The sequence below is a fragment of the Monodelphis domestica genome, chromosome 6, assembly GCF_027887165.1.
Source record: "Monodelphis domestica isolate mMonDom1 chromosome 6, mMonDom1.pri, whole genome shotgun sequence".
Lineage (NCBI taxonomy): Eukaryota > Metazoa > Chordata > Mammalia > Didelphimorphia > Didelphidae > Monodelphis > Monodelphis domestica.
The window spans coordinates 8618578-8635720 of record NC_077232.1 but is presented as its reverse complement, the minus strand read 5'-3'; the positions used below and the strand labels follow the sequence as shown (position 1 = coordinate 8635720).

Here is a 17143-nt window from a genome sequence, read left to right as displayed (position 1 = left end):
GGAGGCCCAGCGATGGAGGATGAGGAGGCCCGGCAGACTGCGGAGGGTCACCGAGTCCAACACGGGCCCTCCACGGCGTGTCCTGCCTCTCGTCCGCTCCTCCACAGCCCTCGTGGCTGAGCCCGCGGCTGACTCGCAAAGAGCAAAGGAATGACCGAATGAGCGAGTCAATGTGTAATAAGAGGCCCCTGACTGAGCCTCGACCCCCCCCCAGCTGGGGAAACTCCCCGCGTGAAGGAGAGCCTGGGAGGCAGGACGAGACGTGGCGCTCCTCCGGGGCAGATGCGGGCTGTCGTCAGAGCTTGGTCTGCAGGGCCCCCGGCCACGGCGTCCTCAGCAGTCGGCTCCAGCATCTCCGCACCCTGGGGACGGGAGCTCCGTTTCCCCCTTGTTCCCGGGCGTTCCCCTCCCGTTTCCCCCATCGGGGAGCTCCCGGGAGCCAGGGGGCAGAGCAGGCAGTTCTGGGGTGTCGGGGTTGGGCAGGGGGGGACAGAGAAGAGGGGGAGGTCACCTACTGGCTCTGGGCTTGCTCCAAGGTGTCGGGCAAGGGCAGACCCTTCGTCTCAGGCAAGAAGACAACTAGGAAGCCGCCCGCCAGAGCAATGATGCCAAAAAGCAAGGGGGGCAGCAGGGCGTTGGCGGTGCCTGCCAGCAGGACCAGGGGGGCGACGGCCCCGCCCAGGTGGCCCACCATGTTGGTGATCCCCAACCCAGTCAGCCTGCAAAGCAGCAGAGAGGCGAGATCAGCGGCCAGGCTTGGGCCCGCGGGAGGGCTCGGGGCCCTGGAGAGGGCCTCCTCCCAGCCTTTCTTGGAAGGAAGGCCTTGCCAGGGTCACCCAGCTTGGGGCAAAGCCAAGGCCGGCATTCGCTCTCGGGGTGTCCTGCTCGTGCAGTAGGCGCCTCCCAAGTGCTCGCTTCGCAGAGCCCCCCACTTGAAGGCCACCCCCCCATCCCGCCAAGCGTGTGGCCCCTGGAGCCGGGATGGGAGGTGCACCGAACCAGGCACTCACCGGATGGAGGTGGGGAAGAGCTCTGAGGCGAGGAGCACGGTGCAGCTGAGGGAGGCGGACATCAGCCCCTTGGCCAGCACGGACAGTCCCATCCGAAGGCGGCCCAGCTCTGTGGTGGGCACAAGGGGGCAGAGGCTGGAATCAAGGCGGGACACTGGACAGCTCAGGGGGAGTGCGGATCTAGGGCGCTGGCTGGAAGGCCAGGAACCCAGGCAGGGGAGAATTGGGGAGGATGGAGGCGTCACCCCGGCCCAGGGATCCAGGAGGTCAGAGTGGGGGAGGGCCAAGCCTTAGAACCCAGACCATCGGGGCTGGGAAGAACCCCAAATGTCTGAGCCAGGAGAACCGTAGAACATCAGAGGAGAAAGGAACCTTAGAGACCATCTCCTCGTAGAGAGGAAGAAGCTGAGGTTCCCTGAGAGGAGGATGTGTCATGGCTGGGACTAGAGTCCAGGGTTCCCTCGTCTGCCCAGCTTTCCTTCTCGGGGCCCTGGCAACCTCCCCCTCCCAAAGCCTTTTCCCACCCAAGTTGCCCCAAGTCCTTGTCCCAGCTTCTAGTCCCAAGGAAGGGGAGGCTGAGGAGTTGAAGGTCCAGATCTGCCCTTCCATGTCTCCCCCATTTCTGCAGATGGCCCGTGACCCAATGCACCCAGACCCACCCTGTGGCACTGGGGTGGTCCCCAGCACGAGTCCTGCTCCGAGCATCAGGCAGGAGACCAGGGTAAGCTTGCGTCCTAGGCAGTTGGCCAGCTTGGGCACCAGCAGGCGAAAGGGGATGTCTATGACCCCCAGGATAATCTGGACTAGGTAGGGGTTTTCCCCAGGGAAACGCTGAAGATTCAAGGCCAGGGAATACAAGGAAAGGCTGGCAGAGAACCTGGGGATGAGAGGGGAGAGGAGGGGGGCGGGGGGTTCACACAAAAGCTTCCCGTTCCCATTCCTGCCTGACTCGCCTTCCCTACAAAAGCACCTCCCCTGAGACATGCCTGCAGCCAGGAGCCTGGGCACCCAGGTTCACATCTTCTCCTGCCACTTACTCTGGGCAAACCTGGTCCTTACTACTTGGAGCTCCATCTTCCTCATTTGTAAAGTGAGAGAGCCAGGCTAGACGGCCTCAAACATCTGAGCTCGGACGTTCTATGTTTGAAGACCTCTCCTAGCTCTGATGTTCTAGGCTCTAGGATCCCTCCTAACTCAAATGTTCTGTGTTCCAAGGTCTCTTCTGACTCGGATATTCCATGTTCTAAAGATCCTCCAGCTCTGTTCTGCATTCTATGTTCTAAGATCCACTGAAGCTTTGATGTCCTGTGTTTCAAGGTCTTTTTTTAAAATCTCTGATGTGCTATACTCTAAGGTCCCTCCTAACTCTAATGTTCTATGTTCCAAGGTCTCTTCTAGCTCTATTCTGTGTTCTGTTCCAAGGTCTCTTCTAGCTCTATTCTGTGTTCTGTTCCAAGGTCACTTCTAGCTCTATTCTGTGTTCTGTTCCAAGGTCTCTTCTAGCTCTATTCTGTGTTCTGTTCCAAGGTCTCTTCTAGTCTTAATATTGTATTCTGTGTTCCAAGGTCTCTTCTAGCGCTGAAGTTCTATGTTCCAAGCTCTGGTGGACGTTCCAAGGTGTCTTTTTATGTTGTGTCCCACAGTTCCTAATGTCCTAGCTCAGATGCTCCATGTTCTTTGTTCCATCCCTCCTCACTCTGATGTCCCACGTCCCAAGGTCCCCTTTATCTCTGCTGTCCTATGCTCTAAGGTTCATCTGTGCTGTGATATTCTGTTCCAAGGTTCCTTCTAACTAATGTTTTGTATTCTGTGTTCCAAGGTCCCCCCTAGCTCTGATGTTCTGTGTTCTATATCCCGAGGTTCCTCCTGGAGGACTTCCTTCCAGCTTTGCCACCCCATTTCTGTTCCCCATCCTAATCCCCAACTTTCCTGGTTTCTCTCTGTGTCCGCATCCCCACTCACCAAATGCACATGATACAAGCCAACAGGACCAGCATCTCTCGAGATCGAAACAGGTCCAGGGCAGAGGACCCCTGAGTTCTTCCTGCCTCTTCTTGGGAATAGTCTGATTCCAGCATCTGTGGGAAGAAAAGGGGTCTTAGGGGCCAGACATGTCCTGGAGCTAGTGGGAAGAGGGGCTCCTGAGCGGCCAGCCCCTTCCCTTCCTCACCTCCACGGAGAGCTGGATCCCGGCTGTGGGCATCCTGTTGATCCCCGCCACCAGTCTCAAGGCCCGCAGGGCCCCTGGAAGGTGCCGCCTCACCATCAGCCACCGAACAGATTCTGGAAGCCACCTGCAAAGTCAGAGGTCAGGCCTCAGCCTAACCAGGCCTGCTCCCATCCCCCAGAGCTCAGTGGCCCGAGTTCGAGTCTTCCTATGACCCGCTCCACAGCAGGTGGTCGGACCCAGCCCCTGGGGTGCTCACCAGCTACAGAGGAAGCAGAGGGCAAAGGGTGCTCCAGCAACCAGCTGCAGGTGCCTCCAGTGCCGGAGGCCAAAAGCCAAAAAGGCCAGATTGAGCTGCCCCAGGCTGAGAACGACGGAAAGGAAGCCAGACACTGCTGCCCGGCGAGACGGTGGCGTCCACTCCAGAACTGGGGAGAGGCAGAGCCGTGTCACTGCCACGCCTGGCAGCCCCCGCACACGGCCCCGCAGGGCGGCCATCGTCACCCAGCCGGACCCAGAAGGGCAGACTTCGAGGAGGGGCCGCGAGAGGCTGCCCGAGCAGGGAGGCCGCAGCGTGTCAGCGCCGGGAGGATCCTTCAAGTATACGTCTTGGAGAGTCAGAGCTGGGGGCCCCCATGGGGGGCCCCCATCCACCCGGCTGCCCCAGCCTCGAGTTCAGCCCGCAGAGCCGACCCGGAGCCGGTCCGGGAAGCCTCGTCCCTCCGGCCTTACTCACCCAGGCCCAAGCCGTTGAGCACCACCCCGGACATGCCCGAGCCACACAGGCAGCGGCAGACGCAGTAGATGGGGAAGGAGGGGGCCAGGGAGGCGCCTGTGCTCAGAGAGGCCACCTGAAGGAGGCACCAGAGGAACACGGCCCGGCGGCCCAGCCTGCCGGGCAGGAGCCAGGTCAGGCCCGGCCCGGAGGAGCCCCCCGAGAGCCCCAGGAGAGCGCAGAGGCTCCGCCAAGGCCGTCGTCTGGCAGGGCCAAGCCGGGGAGCTCGGGGGACCCAAACCCCACGGCCCCCCTCTGGGAAGGGCTCCGGCCCTGGACGGGCAGCCGGGCCTCACCTGTCCGCCAGGCCCCCGAAGACGACGGCCCCCAGGAACACTCCTGCCATGTAGACCGACTGGGCCACCCCGTGAAGGCTCTTCAGGCTGCACACCAGGTCCCACTGCGGGGCAGAGGCACAGGATGGGGAAGGGCCGGCTGGGCCCCTCCTGCACTTCCCAGGCCTGGGGGGGCGCAGGGCACCGAAGCCCGGAGGGAGAGGAGAAGGGAGTCTAGAGGGCAGCAGGAGGACTCAGCCTTTGGTGACTAGCTCCGGACGTCCCGGGCCTCCTCCGTCAGACCAGACCCCACAGACGAGTGCTGAATTCAGTCCCTCGTGGCAAGACGCATTTATGAAGCCTCTACTGTGTGCCTGTCCTACTTCCCCTCCCCCAAGGGGGGCCTCGTCTTTCAGCTTCTGGCGTGACCTCCTGCCTCTGCGGCCAGATTCAAACTCAGGACCTCCTATCTCTAGGCCTGAGCCACTCAGCTGCCCCCATTTCTCTCATCTTTTCTCAGGTCGGTTCCCCAAGCATTTCTCTTCTTCCTAAAGTGTGAGCTCCAAGGCACGGGAGTTTTTCTTCTCACAACCTTCGGAGCACTAGGCAGGGGCTTCACACACAAGTAGGCAAGACTCAGAGTCAGAAAGCCCTGAGTTTGAATTCTGCCTCAGACACTCTAGCTGTGGGACTCCAGCCCAGTCATTTTTTCCCTTTTAAGCCTCAGATTTCTCCTCTGCCAAATGGGGAAAACAGCAGACCCTCCCTCCCCGGGGGTGGTGAGGCTGTGGCCCCAGCAGAGCCGGCCTTCCTCCTCCTCCTCCTCCTCCTCCTGGGCTCTCCTGGCTGGTACCTCGGTAACGATGGTGCTCTGAACCGTAGAGAGGTTGTACAGCCAGCCCTCCACACAGGTCTCCGTCTCGTTGGTGGCATTGCCTCGGAAGCGAAGGCACCTCTCCCGGCGTCCCTGGGCATCCACCGGCCAGCGCTCGCCCGGGCTCCGGCAGTGATGCTCAGGAATGGAGGCCGTAAAGTTCTGGAGAAAACTGTGGGTGGCCACAAAGGCAAAAGGCACAGTCACGATGGCCAAGTGGACCATCTGGAAGCGACCCCATCCTCCCACCTGCACCAGCAGGCCTCCCAGGCTCTGGGGGCTCTTCCCTGGCCCCTCGGCCTCTCGCAGGCCCCTGTCCCGGCCCATCCTGCTCCCCCAGCCACGAGCCGCCCTCCTCCAAAATGACCACACGGCCGCTTCCAAGGAGCAAGGTCCAGTGCATTCAAGCGAGAGGGACTAAGGGCCGGGGACCAGAGGGCGGCAGCCCGCAGGGGATGCTGGAAAGGCAACAGGGCAAAGGGCACCAGAGGTGGGCCACTTGGCGGCTGCAGAGGCTTCTGGGGCATGGGGCAGCCATGGAGAAGAAGAGATGGGGGCATTGGGGACAGGGCCCCCACTCTGAGGGCACAGAGGATGGGGAATGCATGGGGGGATACAGCAGGGATGGAGAAGCCCCAGGGGGAGGGGAGAAAGGCTTGGGCACGGGGGTCCTTGCTTGGGGGCAGAGAGGCTGGAGGGCTCTGGATGCAGGCCATGGGGGTGGGGGAAGGGGGTCTGGCCGGTTGGGGGGTGCTGGGAAGGGGGCCAGGCTTCAGGAGGGACACTCCGAGCTCCTGGCCTCCAAGAATGGCCCTTCAGGAGGAGCTTCCATTAGTTTCTTGTTTGTTTTTGTTCTGTCACCCCCAGGGTGAGTCCCCATCCTTTCATGGGGTGGGGGGGAGCGAGTCCGGCCCGGGGCGGGGTTACTCCTCCTCCTCTCCATTCCAATCTGGCCCTTTAATCCGGAGACTATGATGTCACCCAGACTGTGCAGAAGGGAGGGGGACTGCAGGACTCCGGCTGACTTCATTTCCCAGCAGCCTCAGGAGAACTACATCTCCCAGCGGCCCCTTGGTTTCATCCACTCAGGTTAACCCTTTTGGTGCTGGCTCCAGGAACTCTGAGAAGGCAGGTGGGATGAGGGTAAACCGGCTGCCCCAGCTCCCCCCTAGTCCAAATCGGGCCTCCATTCAACCAAGCCATCTTTGACAGGCGAGCCTGCCCGGGGCGCAGAGAGAAGGCATGAGGGGAACCCCCAGAGCCTACTGTCTAGTAGAAGCGAGAAGACACCCACTCGGGGCCCTAGAACACGAGGGGCCCTGGAATCCGATGGGGCTGGGCGCTGGGTGGGGGAAGAGGGGAGGGGGATTCTTGGTCTCCCCTCCATGGGCCCCTGGGCTCCCCATCTCTAAGGTGCGGGGATCCCCGCACCAGGCAGGGCCTTGAAGGACAGCCAAAGTCCCCAGCTGGGTCCTCGGGTCATTCCTCGGTCCCTGGGGCTGTCCTCCGCAAAGGGAGACCCGGGTCCTTCCTCCGGACACGCTCCGGCCTCGGGGCCGGCCGGGCTAGTTCCTCTGGGGGCAAACCAAAGGGTGATCGGATTCGGAGCTGGGGGGTAGCTGCCTCCTCTTCCCGACGGGGAAACCCAGAGGCCGGGGGCCCCGGAATCGGGCATTTCCACTGAGCTCCTAGTCGGAGGCTACTACAAAGAGGGAACCGAGTCCCGGAGCGAGCGCGGAAGGCGTTTGCCTAAGCTGGCAGGTGGAGTTAAGCTTTGAATTCCGGCTCCCTCACTCCGACGTCCAGCCGCTCTCCGCCGGGGCTGTCCAAGGACAGCGATCTCGGAGCGCCCGGGCGCGCGTGCTGGGGAGCGGGGGCGCCTTTAAGCCGAGCAGGACTACATTTCCCGGGGCGCCCGAGCCGCGCTGACGCAGCCCCCTCCTTGTCTCCCCCTCCCCCGCGGGGAGGCGCAGGGCGGGCGGGGGGAGGTGACTTGATGTCATTCTGAGCAGCTGGGGCGGCCGGTGCAGGCAGGCAGGCGGAGCGCACGGAGCTCCCGGCCCCCTCCCCGCCGCCCGCCAGCGCCCCCCAGAGCCGGGAGCGGGGCCCCCGGAGTCGCAGGGGCCACACGGGAAGGGGGGACCAGCAGCAGCTCCGGGGAGCGCCCCTTCCTTCCTCTGCCTGCGATTGGCCCCCAGGACCCAGGCGCTCGGAGCTCCCGGCACGCACCCCGATCCCGGGCTCAGCCCCAGCCCTGGCCCCAGCCCGGCCCCGGGAGGGGGCGGTGTGTGCCGTGGGGGATGCCCCAGCGCTCACAGGGGACCCCCGGCCTCGGGTTTCCCCAGCTGGGGCGAACACCCAGGGGTGCTGCCTCTCTGCTCCCCAGCCCAGGCCAGAGTGGGGCCAGCCCCTCGCCGCCCTGCACCCCCCGCCTCTGAGGGGGGGTTCTAGCTAAGGGGCCCACCCAGCCTCAGGGGGCCCCCCACACCTGGGTCCCCAGGAGGTGAGTGGCCTGGCCTGGGGTTGGGGGAGAGAATACAGGAGTCCTCCCCATTGGGCACACTGACCTCCGGGGAAGATTAACCTCTTCTCTCCCGTCTCTCTCCCCACTCTGCCTTTCTACATCCAGGATCTTTCTACCTCGACTTTCCCTCAATAAGAACTCCGTAACCAGCTTCTCCTGCCCCTCCCCCAAGGGCCGGACACCTGAGGACCCCCCCTCTTCCAGCTGCCCCCCAGGGACTGACTGGATTCCTGGTAGGGCCCTGGGGGGGCAAGGGGAGTAGCACTTGTACCAGAGCCCCCTTGCCTGGTCCATCCCCTGGCCAGGATGGGTCAGCCTGGGGCTCCTCGTTAGCCAGGACTTTACCCAGCATCCTCTTGGCAGAGTGGGCATCTGGGGGAGGGGGCCCTGCCGGCCTTCCCGCGGCCCGACACCGCTGCCCCCCGGCCACCATGGACACCAAGCTGCCCCCGGCGAGCACCCCGACCAGCCCTTCGTCCCCCGGGCTGTCTCCAGTGCCCCCGCCAGACAAAGTAGACGGCTTTTCTCGGCGGTCCCTCCGGCGTGCCCGGCCCAGGCGGTCCCACAGTTCTTCCCAGTTCCGATACCAGAGCAACCAACAGGAGCTCACGCCCCTGCCACTGCTCAAGGGTGAGTGGGCCCCGGGCCGGGAGGGACGCCCAGCCAGCCACCAGCTCTCTGCCCTTCTCCTGGCCGGGCTCTTTCCACCTCCGGCGGCCTCTGCTGACGCATGTTCTGTTCTGCCTGTCATCCTGGGCCGTGGGGGCGCGTCCGGCCTCGGGGTGACCGGTGGGGCGCCCGCTGGCGGGAGCCCCAGGCCTGGGCTTCAGCTGCTTCTGCTGCTGCCAGGGGCCGAGTCCTACTGAGCTGGGCCCGTCTCTGGGCCCCGTGTGTGTGTGTGTGCCAAGCGGGGATCCCCAAGGCCCTGTTCCCGGCTCTCCTGCCCAGCCTCCCGGGAGACGGCTCAGACTGTTTACCTGCTGTGGCTCCTGGCCTCAGAGGCTGGGCTGGGCTGAGGGGAAGAGCAGCAGCTTCTGCCATTGCCCTCCTGCTCGACTCCCGAGAAGGAGAATAAGAGAGGCAGAAGCGGGGCCCTCGGAACCCCGGCAGGGCCCCCGGAGAATCAGGGAGCAGGGCTGGGGCTAGGCCAGGGGAGGCCTCGGGAGCCCGGCCCAGAGAGGAGGCAGCGGGGCCTGGCCTTGGGGGCGTCCGCCTGTCTCCCCGGCCATGCCACCGGACTCCAGCCTCCAGGGCTCAGGCTGGCCCTCGTTTCTCCCTCAGACGTGCCAGCCTCGGAGCTGCACGACCTGCTGAGCCGGAAGCTGGCCCAGTGTGGGGTCCTCTTTGACTTCCTGGATTGTGTGGCTGACCTGAAGGGGAAGGAGGTGAAGCGAGCGGCCCTCAATGAGCTGGTGGAGTGCGTGAGGGGCACCCGGGGCGTCCTCATTGAGCCCGTGTACCCCGATATCATCCGCATGGTGAGCAGGCCTGGGCCCCCGGCTCTCCTCCCAAGGCCCTTGGTGGCTAGACTTGGGGTCACACCACTTGCCTTTGGTGGGTCACTTGACTATCGACTCAGGCTGAAAGAACTGAGGAGCCATCCAGTCCAGTTCCTGCATTTGACAGATGGGGAAACTGAGGCCCAAGAACTTATGTTTAGGGACTTGTCCAGGGTCACACAGCTGGGAAGCCTTTGAAGACTCCTAGCCTAGCACTTTCCTAGCCCCTGGCTAGCTGCAGCGAAGGCCAGCTTTGCCCCCTTCCTCTTAGATCTCCGTGAATATCTTTCGAACGCTGCCACCCAGCGAGAATCCCGAGTTCGACCCAGAAGAGGATGAACCCAACCTAGAGCCTTCCTGGCCCCACCTGCAGGTACCTGGGCCTGGGGCAGATGAAAGAGGGACAGCTGCCATGGCCTAGCAGCAGAGCTCCCTGGGGGCTGGGGGCTAAGGGCTGGGAGTTGGGGGCTAAAGGCTGGAGGGCTGGGAGTTGGGGGGGCTGGGGGCTAAGGGCTGGGAGTTGGGGGGCTGGGAGTTGGGGGCTAAAGGCTGGGGGGCTGGGAGGCTGGGAGTTGAAGGCTAAGGGCTGGGAGTTGGGGGGCTAAGGGCTGGGGGCTAAAGGCTGGGGGGCTGGGAGCTGGGGGGCTAAGGGTGGGGGCTGGGCCAGGGGCCTGGGCTCATGTGCTCTGTATCCCCCCCAGCTGGTCTATGAGTTTTTTCTACATTTCTTGGAGAGTCCAGACTTCCAACCCTCAGTGGCCAAGAGATACGTGGATCAGAAGTTCGTGTTGATGGTGGGTGAGGCCTGACAGATGGATGCTCGAGGCCCTGGCTGGGAGGGGAGGGCCGGGGCCCAGTCCTGGGGTCAGCACGGAGGGACCCTCGGCCACGGGAGGGGGGCAGAGCGGGCCTTGAGGCTGCCTGGGGCCTCCGTCCGCCAGCCCTGGCCCTGACCTTGGGCCCCACAGCTCCTGGAGCTGTTCGACAGCGAGGATCCCCGAGAGCGCGAGTACCTCAAAACCATCCTGCACCGGGTCTACGGCAAGTTCCTGGGCCTTCGAGCCTATATCCGAAAGCAATGCAACCACATCTTCCTTCGGTGAGTGCCCACCCGGGAGGGGGCAAGAGTTCTGGGCAGGCCGAGACCCCCAAGTGGGGCCTGGCTCTGGGAAGGGGCGGGGCTTTGGGGGCCAAAACCCATCTCATGCCCTCCCCCTCCCCCAGGTTCATCTACGAGCTGGAGCATTTCAATGGCGTGGCCGAGCTGCTGGAGATCCTTGGGAGGTGAGCCAGACCTTCCTGGGCGAGGCCAGCCAGTCCCCAGGGAGCTGTCCAGCGTGTTGGGGCAGGGCCAGAGCCTGGAGATCCTCATTCTTCCTTCCCCTTTCTCCTCCCCTTCTTTTCCTTCCCTTCCCTTGACCTCCTCCCTTCCTTCTTTTCCTCCTCCCTCCCCTCATCTCTGCTCCCTCCCCTCATCTCTGCTCCCTCCTCCCTCCCCTCCTCTTCCCTCTCTCTCCCCCCTCATCTCTGCTCCCTCCTCCCTCCCCTCCTCTTCCCTCTCTCTCCCCCCTCATCTCTGCTCCCTCCTCCCTCCCCTCCTCTTCCCTCTCTCTCTCCCCTCATCTCTGCTCCCTCCTCCCTCCCCTCCTCTTCCCTCTCTCTCCCCCCTCATCTCTGCTCCCTCCTCCCTCCCCTCCTCTTCCCTCTCTCTCTCCCCTCATCTCTGCTCCCTCCTCCCTCCCCTCCTCTTCCCTCTCTCTCCCCTCATCTCTGCTCCCTCCTCCCTCCCCTCCTCTTCCCTCTCTCTCCCCTCCTCTGCTCCCTCTTCCCTCCCCTCCTCTTCCCTCTCTCTCCCCTCATCTCTGCTCCCTCCTCCCTCCTCTCCTCTTCCCTCTCTCTCCCCTCCTCTGCTCCCTCTTCCCTCCCCTCCTCTTCCCTCTCTCTCTCATCTCTGCTCCCTCCTCCCTCCCCTCCTCTTCCCTCTCATCTCTGCTCCCTCCTCCCTCCCCTCTTCCTTCCCTCATCTCTGCTCCCTCCCCTCATCTCTGCTCCCTCCTCCCTCCCCTCCTCTTCCCTCTCTCTCTCCTCTCTTCCTTCCTCCCCAGCATCATCAATGGGTTTGCTTTGCCCCTGAAGACGGAGCACAAACAGTTCCTGGTCCGTGTGCTGATCCCCCTCCATTCGGTTAAATCACTGTCCAACTTCCATGCCCAGGTGAGCCTTCCCCCACCTAATGCTGCCCCCTCCCCCAGTTCCTGGCCTGGTCCAGGGTCCCACATAGGGCCTGAAAGGACCTCTGAGGCCTCCCCTCCACTTCACAAGGGCCACCCAAGGCTAAACAAAGGGAGGAATTTGAACCCAAGCCCGCCCATTTGCGATTTCAGGGCCTATCCTGGGACAGTGGAGAGGTGCTGATCTGGGGGGTTCATACCGGCTTTATTTCCTCTCTGGGCCTCAGTTTCCTTATCTGTACAATGGGAGGGCTGAGGTTTCTTCCAGCCCCAATTCTGTGATCCTGTCATCCCTCCCAGCGTGGCATCCCTGAGTCTAGGGTGCCCCTTTACACTGCCTGTGTTCATCCCACCCTGTTCTTTTTCTCCTGTGCGGCTGTCCGTCTGGCTGTCTGTGGCCCTCTGCAGCTGGCATATTGCGTAGTACAATTCCTGGAAAAGGATGCCACCCTGACCGAGCATGTGAGTGCCGGGGGCACCGGGGCTGCCCAGCCTCCTTGGGAGAGGGTGGGGCCTTTGCTCCCTCCCTCTGACCCCCCTTTGCTCCGCAGGTGATCCGGGGATTGCTAAAATACTGGCCTAAAACCTGCACGCAGAAGGAGGTACCAGGGAGGTCACCGGAGGGGCTGGGGAAGGGGTGTCCGGAGGGGCGATCCTGAGCCAGGGGGCCGCGGCCCTGCCATCTTGGGGGAGCGCCTGATGCCCCTCTCCTCCTCTGTGTGCCAGGTGATGTTCCTGGGGGAGATGGAGGAGATTCTGGACGTCATCGAGCCCTCCCAGTTTGTCAAGATTCAAGAGCCCCTCTTCAAACAGGTTGCCCGATGTGTCTCCAGCCCCCACTTCCAGGTGCGGGGAGAGAAGGGGGGAGGGGAAGGAGAACAGACAGACAGACAGACGGGCCCCCAGACATCCCTTGGCCCTCACACTTCATGTGTGGTGAAACTGGCCGTCCTCAGGTCTCGGGATTTAGAGCAGGAAGAGGCCACTGGGAGGAGCGCCCTTGTTTTGTAGGTGGGGAAACTGAGGCCCATCCTTACTGCTCACTGCCTTGGGCAATCACTGACATCTCAGGGCCTCAGTTTCCCCACCTGTAAAGGGTGACCTCTAAGCTTCCTTCCAGCACTAAAACTGTGTAGTTTCCCCTCGGCTCGAGGCATGGAGCCTCCCCTTCCAAGTCCCTACCCAGACCATGGATGCTGACCTGGGCTCTAATCCCTCTCTGTGAGTTGTGGACAGCCCCTTACCCCTTCTGGGCCTCAGTTTTCACAACTGTAAAACAGGAGAGTTGGACCGAAGAGCCCTGAGATCCCTTCAGGTTTGGAAAATGAGAGAGAGCTGGCTTTGGAATTGGAGGAGGGTCTCAACTCCGGCTCCTTGGGTTCTCTGAGCCTCCGTTTCCTCTTGTGTAAGACGAGAGCCCTGCGCCCGAGGACTCTCCCCTGCCCTCCTGGTGGTCAGCGGAGAGAGCCCGGCTGTGTTAGGCCGAGACCAGAAGGAAGGGCGGGGGTCCCGGTCTGAGTCTGGGGGTCCCGTGTTCGCAGGTTGCAGAGCGGGCTCTGTATTTCTGGAACAATGAGTACATCCTGAGCCTCATTGAGGACAATTGCCACACTGTGCTGCCCGCTGTGTACGGGACCCTCTACCGAGTCTCCAAAGAGCACTGGAACCCGTGAGTGCCCACTGGGGAGGGGCTGGGGGAGGGGGAGTCTGGCCCGGACCAGCCCCACTGGCCCATTGTCATTCCTCCTCAGGCCGTGCTCCTCCCTTGGTCCAAGGAGGGGATGGAACCTGCTTGATCTCCCCCAGCTTGGACCTTTCAAGTTCTAAAAATGTTTATTTGGTGCCTACTGTGTGCCTGGCAAAATCGGCCCCTGCCCTCAGGGAGCTTAGTCTGATTGCAGAGACCGTGTGCCAATACGTGGGTACAGACGAGGCAGAGACAGAATCAGAGAGCACAGGGAAGGCTTCTTGGAGAGGGAGGATCTGAGCTGAGGCTCAAAGGAAGCCAGGAGGGGTTAGGGTTAGGTTCTAGGTCCCTCTTGACTCTGACATTCCCTGTTCTAAACGCCCCTCTTGGCTCTGACATTCCCTGTTCTAAGCCCCCTTCTAGCTCTGACATTCCCTGTTCTAGGTCCCTCCCAGCTCTGACATTCCCTGTTCTAAGCTCCCTTCTTGGCTCTGACATTCCCTGTTCTAAGCCCCCTTCTAGCTCTGACATTCCCTGTTCTAGGTCCCTCCCAGCTCTGACATTCCCTGTTCTAAGCTCCCTTCTTGGCTCTGACATTCCCTGTTCTAAGCCCCCTTCTAGCTCTGACATTCCCTGTTCTAGGTCCCTCCCAGCTCTGACATTCCCTGTTCTAAGCTCCCTTCTTGGCTCTGACATTCCCTGTTCTAAGCGCCCCTTCTAGCTCTGACATTCCCTGTTCTAAGCCCCCTTCTAGCTCTGACATTCCCTGTTCTAGGTCTCTCTCAGCTCTGACATTCCCTGTTCTAAGCCCCCTTCTAGCTCTGACATTCCCTGTTCTAGGTCCCTCCCGGCTCTGACATTCCCTATTCTAAGCCCCCTCTAGATCTGGTTTTGTCTTCTAAAGTCCTCCCACCTCTCTAGCCCCATCTTGCAGAGAATCTCAGAATCTGGGAGTCAGAAAGGACCTCGACACGTGCTCATTGCAGCGTGGTCGAGCAGTGGTCCTGCGCCCCTTGCTTGGAGACTTCCGGGGATGGGAAGCTCATCTCCTCTCTAGGCAGCCCCTTCCGGCTGGGAGAGCTGGATCGATCAGGAGGCGGATGGGCGGCCTCGGTGGCCCTTTCGTCCTCCCCTCAGGGCTCCCCTTTTGCCCTGGGGAGCTGAGCAGGACAAGCCCACTCCCCTCCCTTCACCCACCTTGAAGCTGCTCCGTGCGGGTCCTTCGGGGCCTGAAGCTGCCCCCGGCAGCCCAAGCCGGTCACGGCCCTTCCCCATCGCTGCCTCAGCGACCGAAGCCAGCGCTTCCTGCGGCTCCTCGCCAGCACCCTCTTTTCTCAGTGGATCAGCTTTGCCTCCAAACTCTAACCTTGGGCCTTGGAAGCCTCCCTGAGCAAGGGTGCTGGCCCGAGGCTGCCTGGGCCGGCCCAGGGTCTGCTCTGTCCTTTTTACTTATTTAGTCGTCTTCTAAGCCCCGAGGCTGCGGATGGGCTCCAGGCAGAACAGTCAGGGCTGGCCCGTGGGGGTTAAGGGACTTGCCCAGGGTCTCCCAGCCGCACTGGAACCCAGAACCTGCTCTGCCCCCCATCGCTAGGCCTGGCTCTATGCACCAGGCCACCCGGCTGCTCCCCGAGCGTCTGGTCCTGTCATGGGGGTGGGACAAGCTGGCCTCCGAGGTCCCTCTTTCTTCCCAGCACAGTGCTGGGCCCTCCGTGCCCCTCTGCCCCGGCTCATCCCCCTCTGCCATCCCCAGGACCATCGTGTCCCTCATCTACAACGTGCTCAAGACCTTCATGGAGATGAATGGAAAGCTCTTCGACGAGCTCACGGCTTCCTACAAAGTGGAGAAGCAGCAGTGAGTCCGGCGGAGGAGGGCGAGGGGGGGGACCTGAGGGGGGGGCACCTGCTGGGAGCGGGGGGAGGGACCTGCCGGGAGGGGGGGGGCACGGCCTGCCGGGAGCCCGCGGGGGGGGGGGGGGAACCTGCGGGGGGGGGGGCACCTGCCGGGAGCCCGCGGGGGGGGGGGGGGGACGACCTGCGGGGACCCGCGGGGGGAGGGGCCTGCCGGGAGGGGGGGGACCTGCGGGGAGCCCGCGGGGGGGGGGGGCGAACTGCGGGGGGGGGGGCACCTGCCAGGAAGGGGGGATCTGCCGGGAGCCCGCGGGGGGGGGGGGCTCCTGACCCCCCGGGGCGCCGCTCTCCCCTCGCCCTGCAGGGAGCAGCAGAAGGCCCGGGAACGGCAGGAGCTGTGGAAAGGCCTGGAGGAGCTCCGGCTGCGGAGGCTCCAGGGGGCGGACGAAGCCTCGCTGCATCGGCTGGGGGCCAGGCCGGCTCCAGGAGGGGAGCAGAGCTAGAGAGACCCCCCACCCCGCCACCTACACACCACACAGGCACTTGAACCATTCATCCCAGCCCCACTGCTCCCTGCCCCCTACCCTGCCCGCCCGCCCGCCGCCCGTGGGTGCCAGCCCTGGGGGGAGGGAAGGCCCTGGGGCATCTGGGGGGCAGAGCTCTCTGGCCATCCCCAACGGACTTGATGGGCCAAGGGCCCCGGGAGCCGGCAGCGAGGGGTTGGCACCCCCAGGCTGGGCTCCGGTAGCTTCACCCCTCCCACGTCACCCCCACAGACCCCGGACCCCTCCCCAGGACCCTGGGAGCACCTCGTGCCAGCGCGAGGGCCCTCCCTCTCCCTGCCCAACCCACGGCCTCCGGGATATATTTATTGCCCTCCCCCAGCCTCAGTCTTGGGGTGCCCCCTCCCCCTGCAAAACTTCTTCCTCTTTTTATTTATGGGCAGGGAGAGGGGGCTCCCGAGGTCCTGGGGAGGGGGTCCCACACCAATCACGCCCTGCTCCCCCTTCCCACTCTTGGGGGTGGGTTGAATAAAGAGAGAAACTGCAGAGCTGCTCGGTTTATTGGGGCTCCCCCGGGGCCGGGACAGGGCTGGGGGGCTCCGGGGCCCTTCAGTAGCGGGACAGGCGGCACATGTCGCACTGACAGGCGCGCGCCGTGAAGATCTCCAGCCGCTCCCGCCGGCTGCCCGAGCACTGCAGTTCCACCTTCACCTGGGCAGGGAGGAAGGGCCGGCCTCAGCTGGCACCGCCGCAGGCGGCCCCCGCCCCGGCCCCGGCCCGGCGGCGCCCCAGCCCCGCGCTCCCGACCTTCTGCAGGCGGCTGATGGTGCAGCACTGGGAGACGGACGTGATGTTGTGCTGGAAGCCGCTGGCCGCCAGCACCGAGTGGCGGGAGGGGAAGGCGCTCGACTCGCAGTAGCCCACGCAGGCGTGCGCTACGTGGGAGCCCCGGCAGGTGCCCTGGCGGTCACTCCGCACCGTCACGTTGATGGCTGCAAGGACGGGCAGGGGGCTCCGTGGCTGCGCCCCGCCCGCGCCCCGCCCCCGCCCGCCCGTCCCTCCGTCCGTCCGCCCGTCCGTCCGTCCGTCCCGGTACTCACGGTGCAGGTAGCAGCCGGGCACCCCGGCCTCGGGGCCCTGAGCCCGGGCGGCCGCCAGGAGCAGCAGGGGGACGAGCCAAGCGCTGGGCACTGCCATGGCCACGGGCTTCTGAAAGAGCCGGACGGGAGGCTCGTGGGGAGGGGCCGCGGCGCCCCTCAGGGCCGCCCGCCCCCGCCAGGCCCCGGGGCGTCTCACCACTCCCAGAAGCGGTCCGGACGCGGCCTCGGTCCTTCCTCGACGGTCTCCGGAATGGGGCCGTGATCGGCTTTTATCCCTCCCCGGCTTTGGGGCCACACCCTCCAGCAGGGCTCGGCTCCCCGCCCCCTCCTCCCCGAGGAGCCCCCTGAAAGGGAGGAAGGGGGGCCATTGGCTGAGGACGGCCCAGGGGGCGGAGCCGAGGGGGCTCCTGTTACACGTGGGGAAACAGAGGCCTGGGGCTGCCTGCTGGGATGCCTCCCGGAGAAGCCCGGAGCAAGGAGCCGGGCCGGGCCAGCAGCCTCTGGAAGAGGTCGGGGCTTTCCCTTTAATGCCAGTGCAGGGAGGAGCCGAGGAGCCCCGCCGCCACTACCATGCGCAGCCCTTTCTGGGCAACCACTGCGGAAGGCCAACTGCAGGCATCTGGCTCCGGAGAGCCCCGGCCGGAGAGGGA

General features: G+C 63.9%; 3 protein-coding genes across 5 annotated transcripts; 1 reads left to right on the top strand and 2 right to left on the bottom strand.

Moving 5' to 3' along the window:
• Positions 1-159: 159 nt before the first annotated feature.
• On the bottom strand, positions 160-6952 carry LOC103099989 (solute carrier family 22 member 6-like). The gene is made up of 10 exons (XM_056801387.1): positions 5081-6952; positions 4249-4352; positions 3914-4068; positions 3437-3605; positions 3181-3304; positions 2973-3088; positions 1670-1887; positions 1011-1119; positions 516-719; positions 160-362 (listed from the first exon to the last, which is right to left on the bottom strand). The coding sequence occupies exons 1-10, from the start codon at positions 5426-5428 to the stop codon at positions 296-298; spliced, it is 1614 nt and encodes a 537-aa protein (XP_056657365.1). The 5' UTR covers positions 5429-6952; the 3' UTR covers positions 160-295.
• On the top strand, positions 6951-15939 carry PPP2R5B (protein phosphatase 2 regulatory subunit B'beta). Of its 3 annotated transcripts, XM_056801389.1 has the most exons (15): positions 6951-7604; positions 7731-7858; positions 7989-8255; positions 8907-9103; positions 9396-9497; positions 9826-9918; positions 10093-10223; positions 10349-10408; positions 11230-11338; positions 11764-11817; positions 11907-11957; positions 12082-12201; positions 12897-13024; positions 14793-14894; positions 15255-15939. In XM_056801389.1, exons 3-15 carry the CDS (start codon positions 8057-8059, stop codon positions 15391-15393), a joined length of 1485 nt encoding a protein of 494 aa, XP_056657367.1. In that variant the 5' UTR covers positions 6951-7604; positions 7731-7858; positions 7989-8056; the 3' UTR covers positions 15394-15939. The 3 variants fall into 3 exon arrangements, with proteins under 3 accessions (XP_056657367.1, XP_056657366.1, XP_056657368.1); XM_056801388.1 differs by having other exon boundaries at positions 7731-8255; XM_056801390.1 differs by lacking the exon at positions 6951-7604 and having other exon boundaries at positions 7614-7858.
• GPHA2 (glycoprotein hormone subunit alpha 2) lies at positions 15630-16982 on the bottom strand. Its single transcript, XM_056801391.1, has 4 exons — positions 16690-16982; positions 16494-16602; positions 16201-16385; positions 15630-16104 (listed from the first exon to the last, which is right to left on the bottom strand). The coding sequence occupies exons 2-4, from the start codon at positions 16588-16590 to the stop codon at positions 16003-16005; spliced, it is 384 nt and encodes a 127-aa protein (XP_056657369.1). The 5' UTR covers positions 16591-16602; positions 16690-16982; the 3' UTR covers positions 15630-16002.
• Between the last annotated feature and the right edge of the window lie 161 nt (positions 16983-17143).

Bases quoted from the DNA above. Each gene is read 5' to 3' on its own strand.
- LOC103099989 (XM_056801387.1), bottom strand. From the start codon at position 5,428: ATGGGCCGGGACAGGGGCCTGCGAGAGGCCGAGGGGCCAGGGAAGAGC. The intron at 4,069-4,248 runs GTGAGGCCCGGC...CCTGCCCGGCAG, and splicing joins TTCGGGGGCCTGGCGGACAG to GCTGGGCCGCCGGGCCGTGT. The intron at 1,888-2,972 runs GTGAGTGGGGAT...TCTCATCCCCAG, and splicing joins GCTTGTATCATGTGCATTTG to GTTCTCTGCCAGCCTTTCCT.
- PPP2R5B (XM_056801389.1), top strand. From the start codon at position 8,057: ATGGACACCAAGCTGCCCCCGGCGAGCACCCCGACCAGCCCTTCGTCC. The intron at 8,256-8,906 runs GTGAGTGGGCCC...TTTCTCCCTCAG, and splicing joins GCCCCTGCCACTGCTCAAGG to ACGTGCCAGCCTCGGAGCTG. The intron at 9,498-9,825 runs GTACCTGGGCCT...TATCCCCCCCAG, and splicing joins CTTCCTGGCCCCACCTGCAG to CTGGTCTATGAGTTTTTTCT.
- GPHA2 (XM_056801391.1), bottom strand. From the start codon at position 16,590: ATGGCAGTGCCCAGCGCTTGGCTCGTCCCCCTGCTGCTCCTGGCGGCC. The intron at 16,386-16,493 runs GTGAGTACCGGG...CCGTCCTTGCAG, and splicing joins GCCCGGCTGCTACCTGCACC to CCATCAACGTGACGGTGCGG. The intron at 16,105-16,200 runs GTCGGGAGCGCG...CTCCCTGCCCAG, and splicing joins CCATCAGCCGCCTGCAGAAG to GTGAAGGTGGAACTGCAGTG.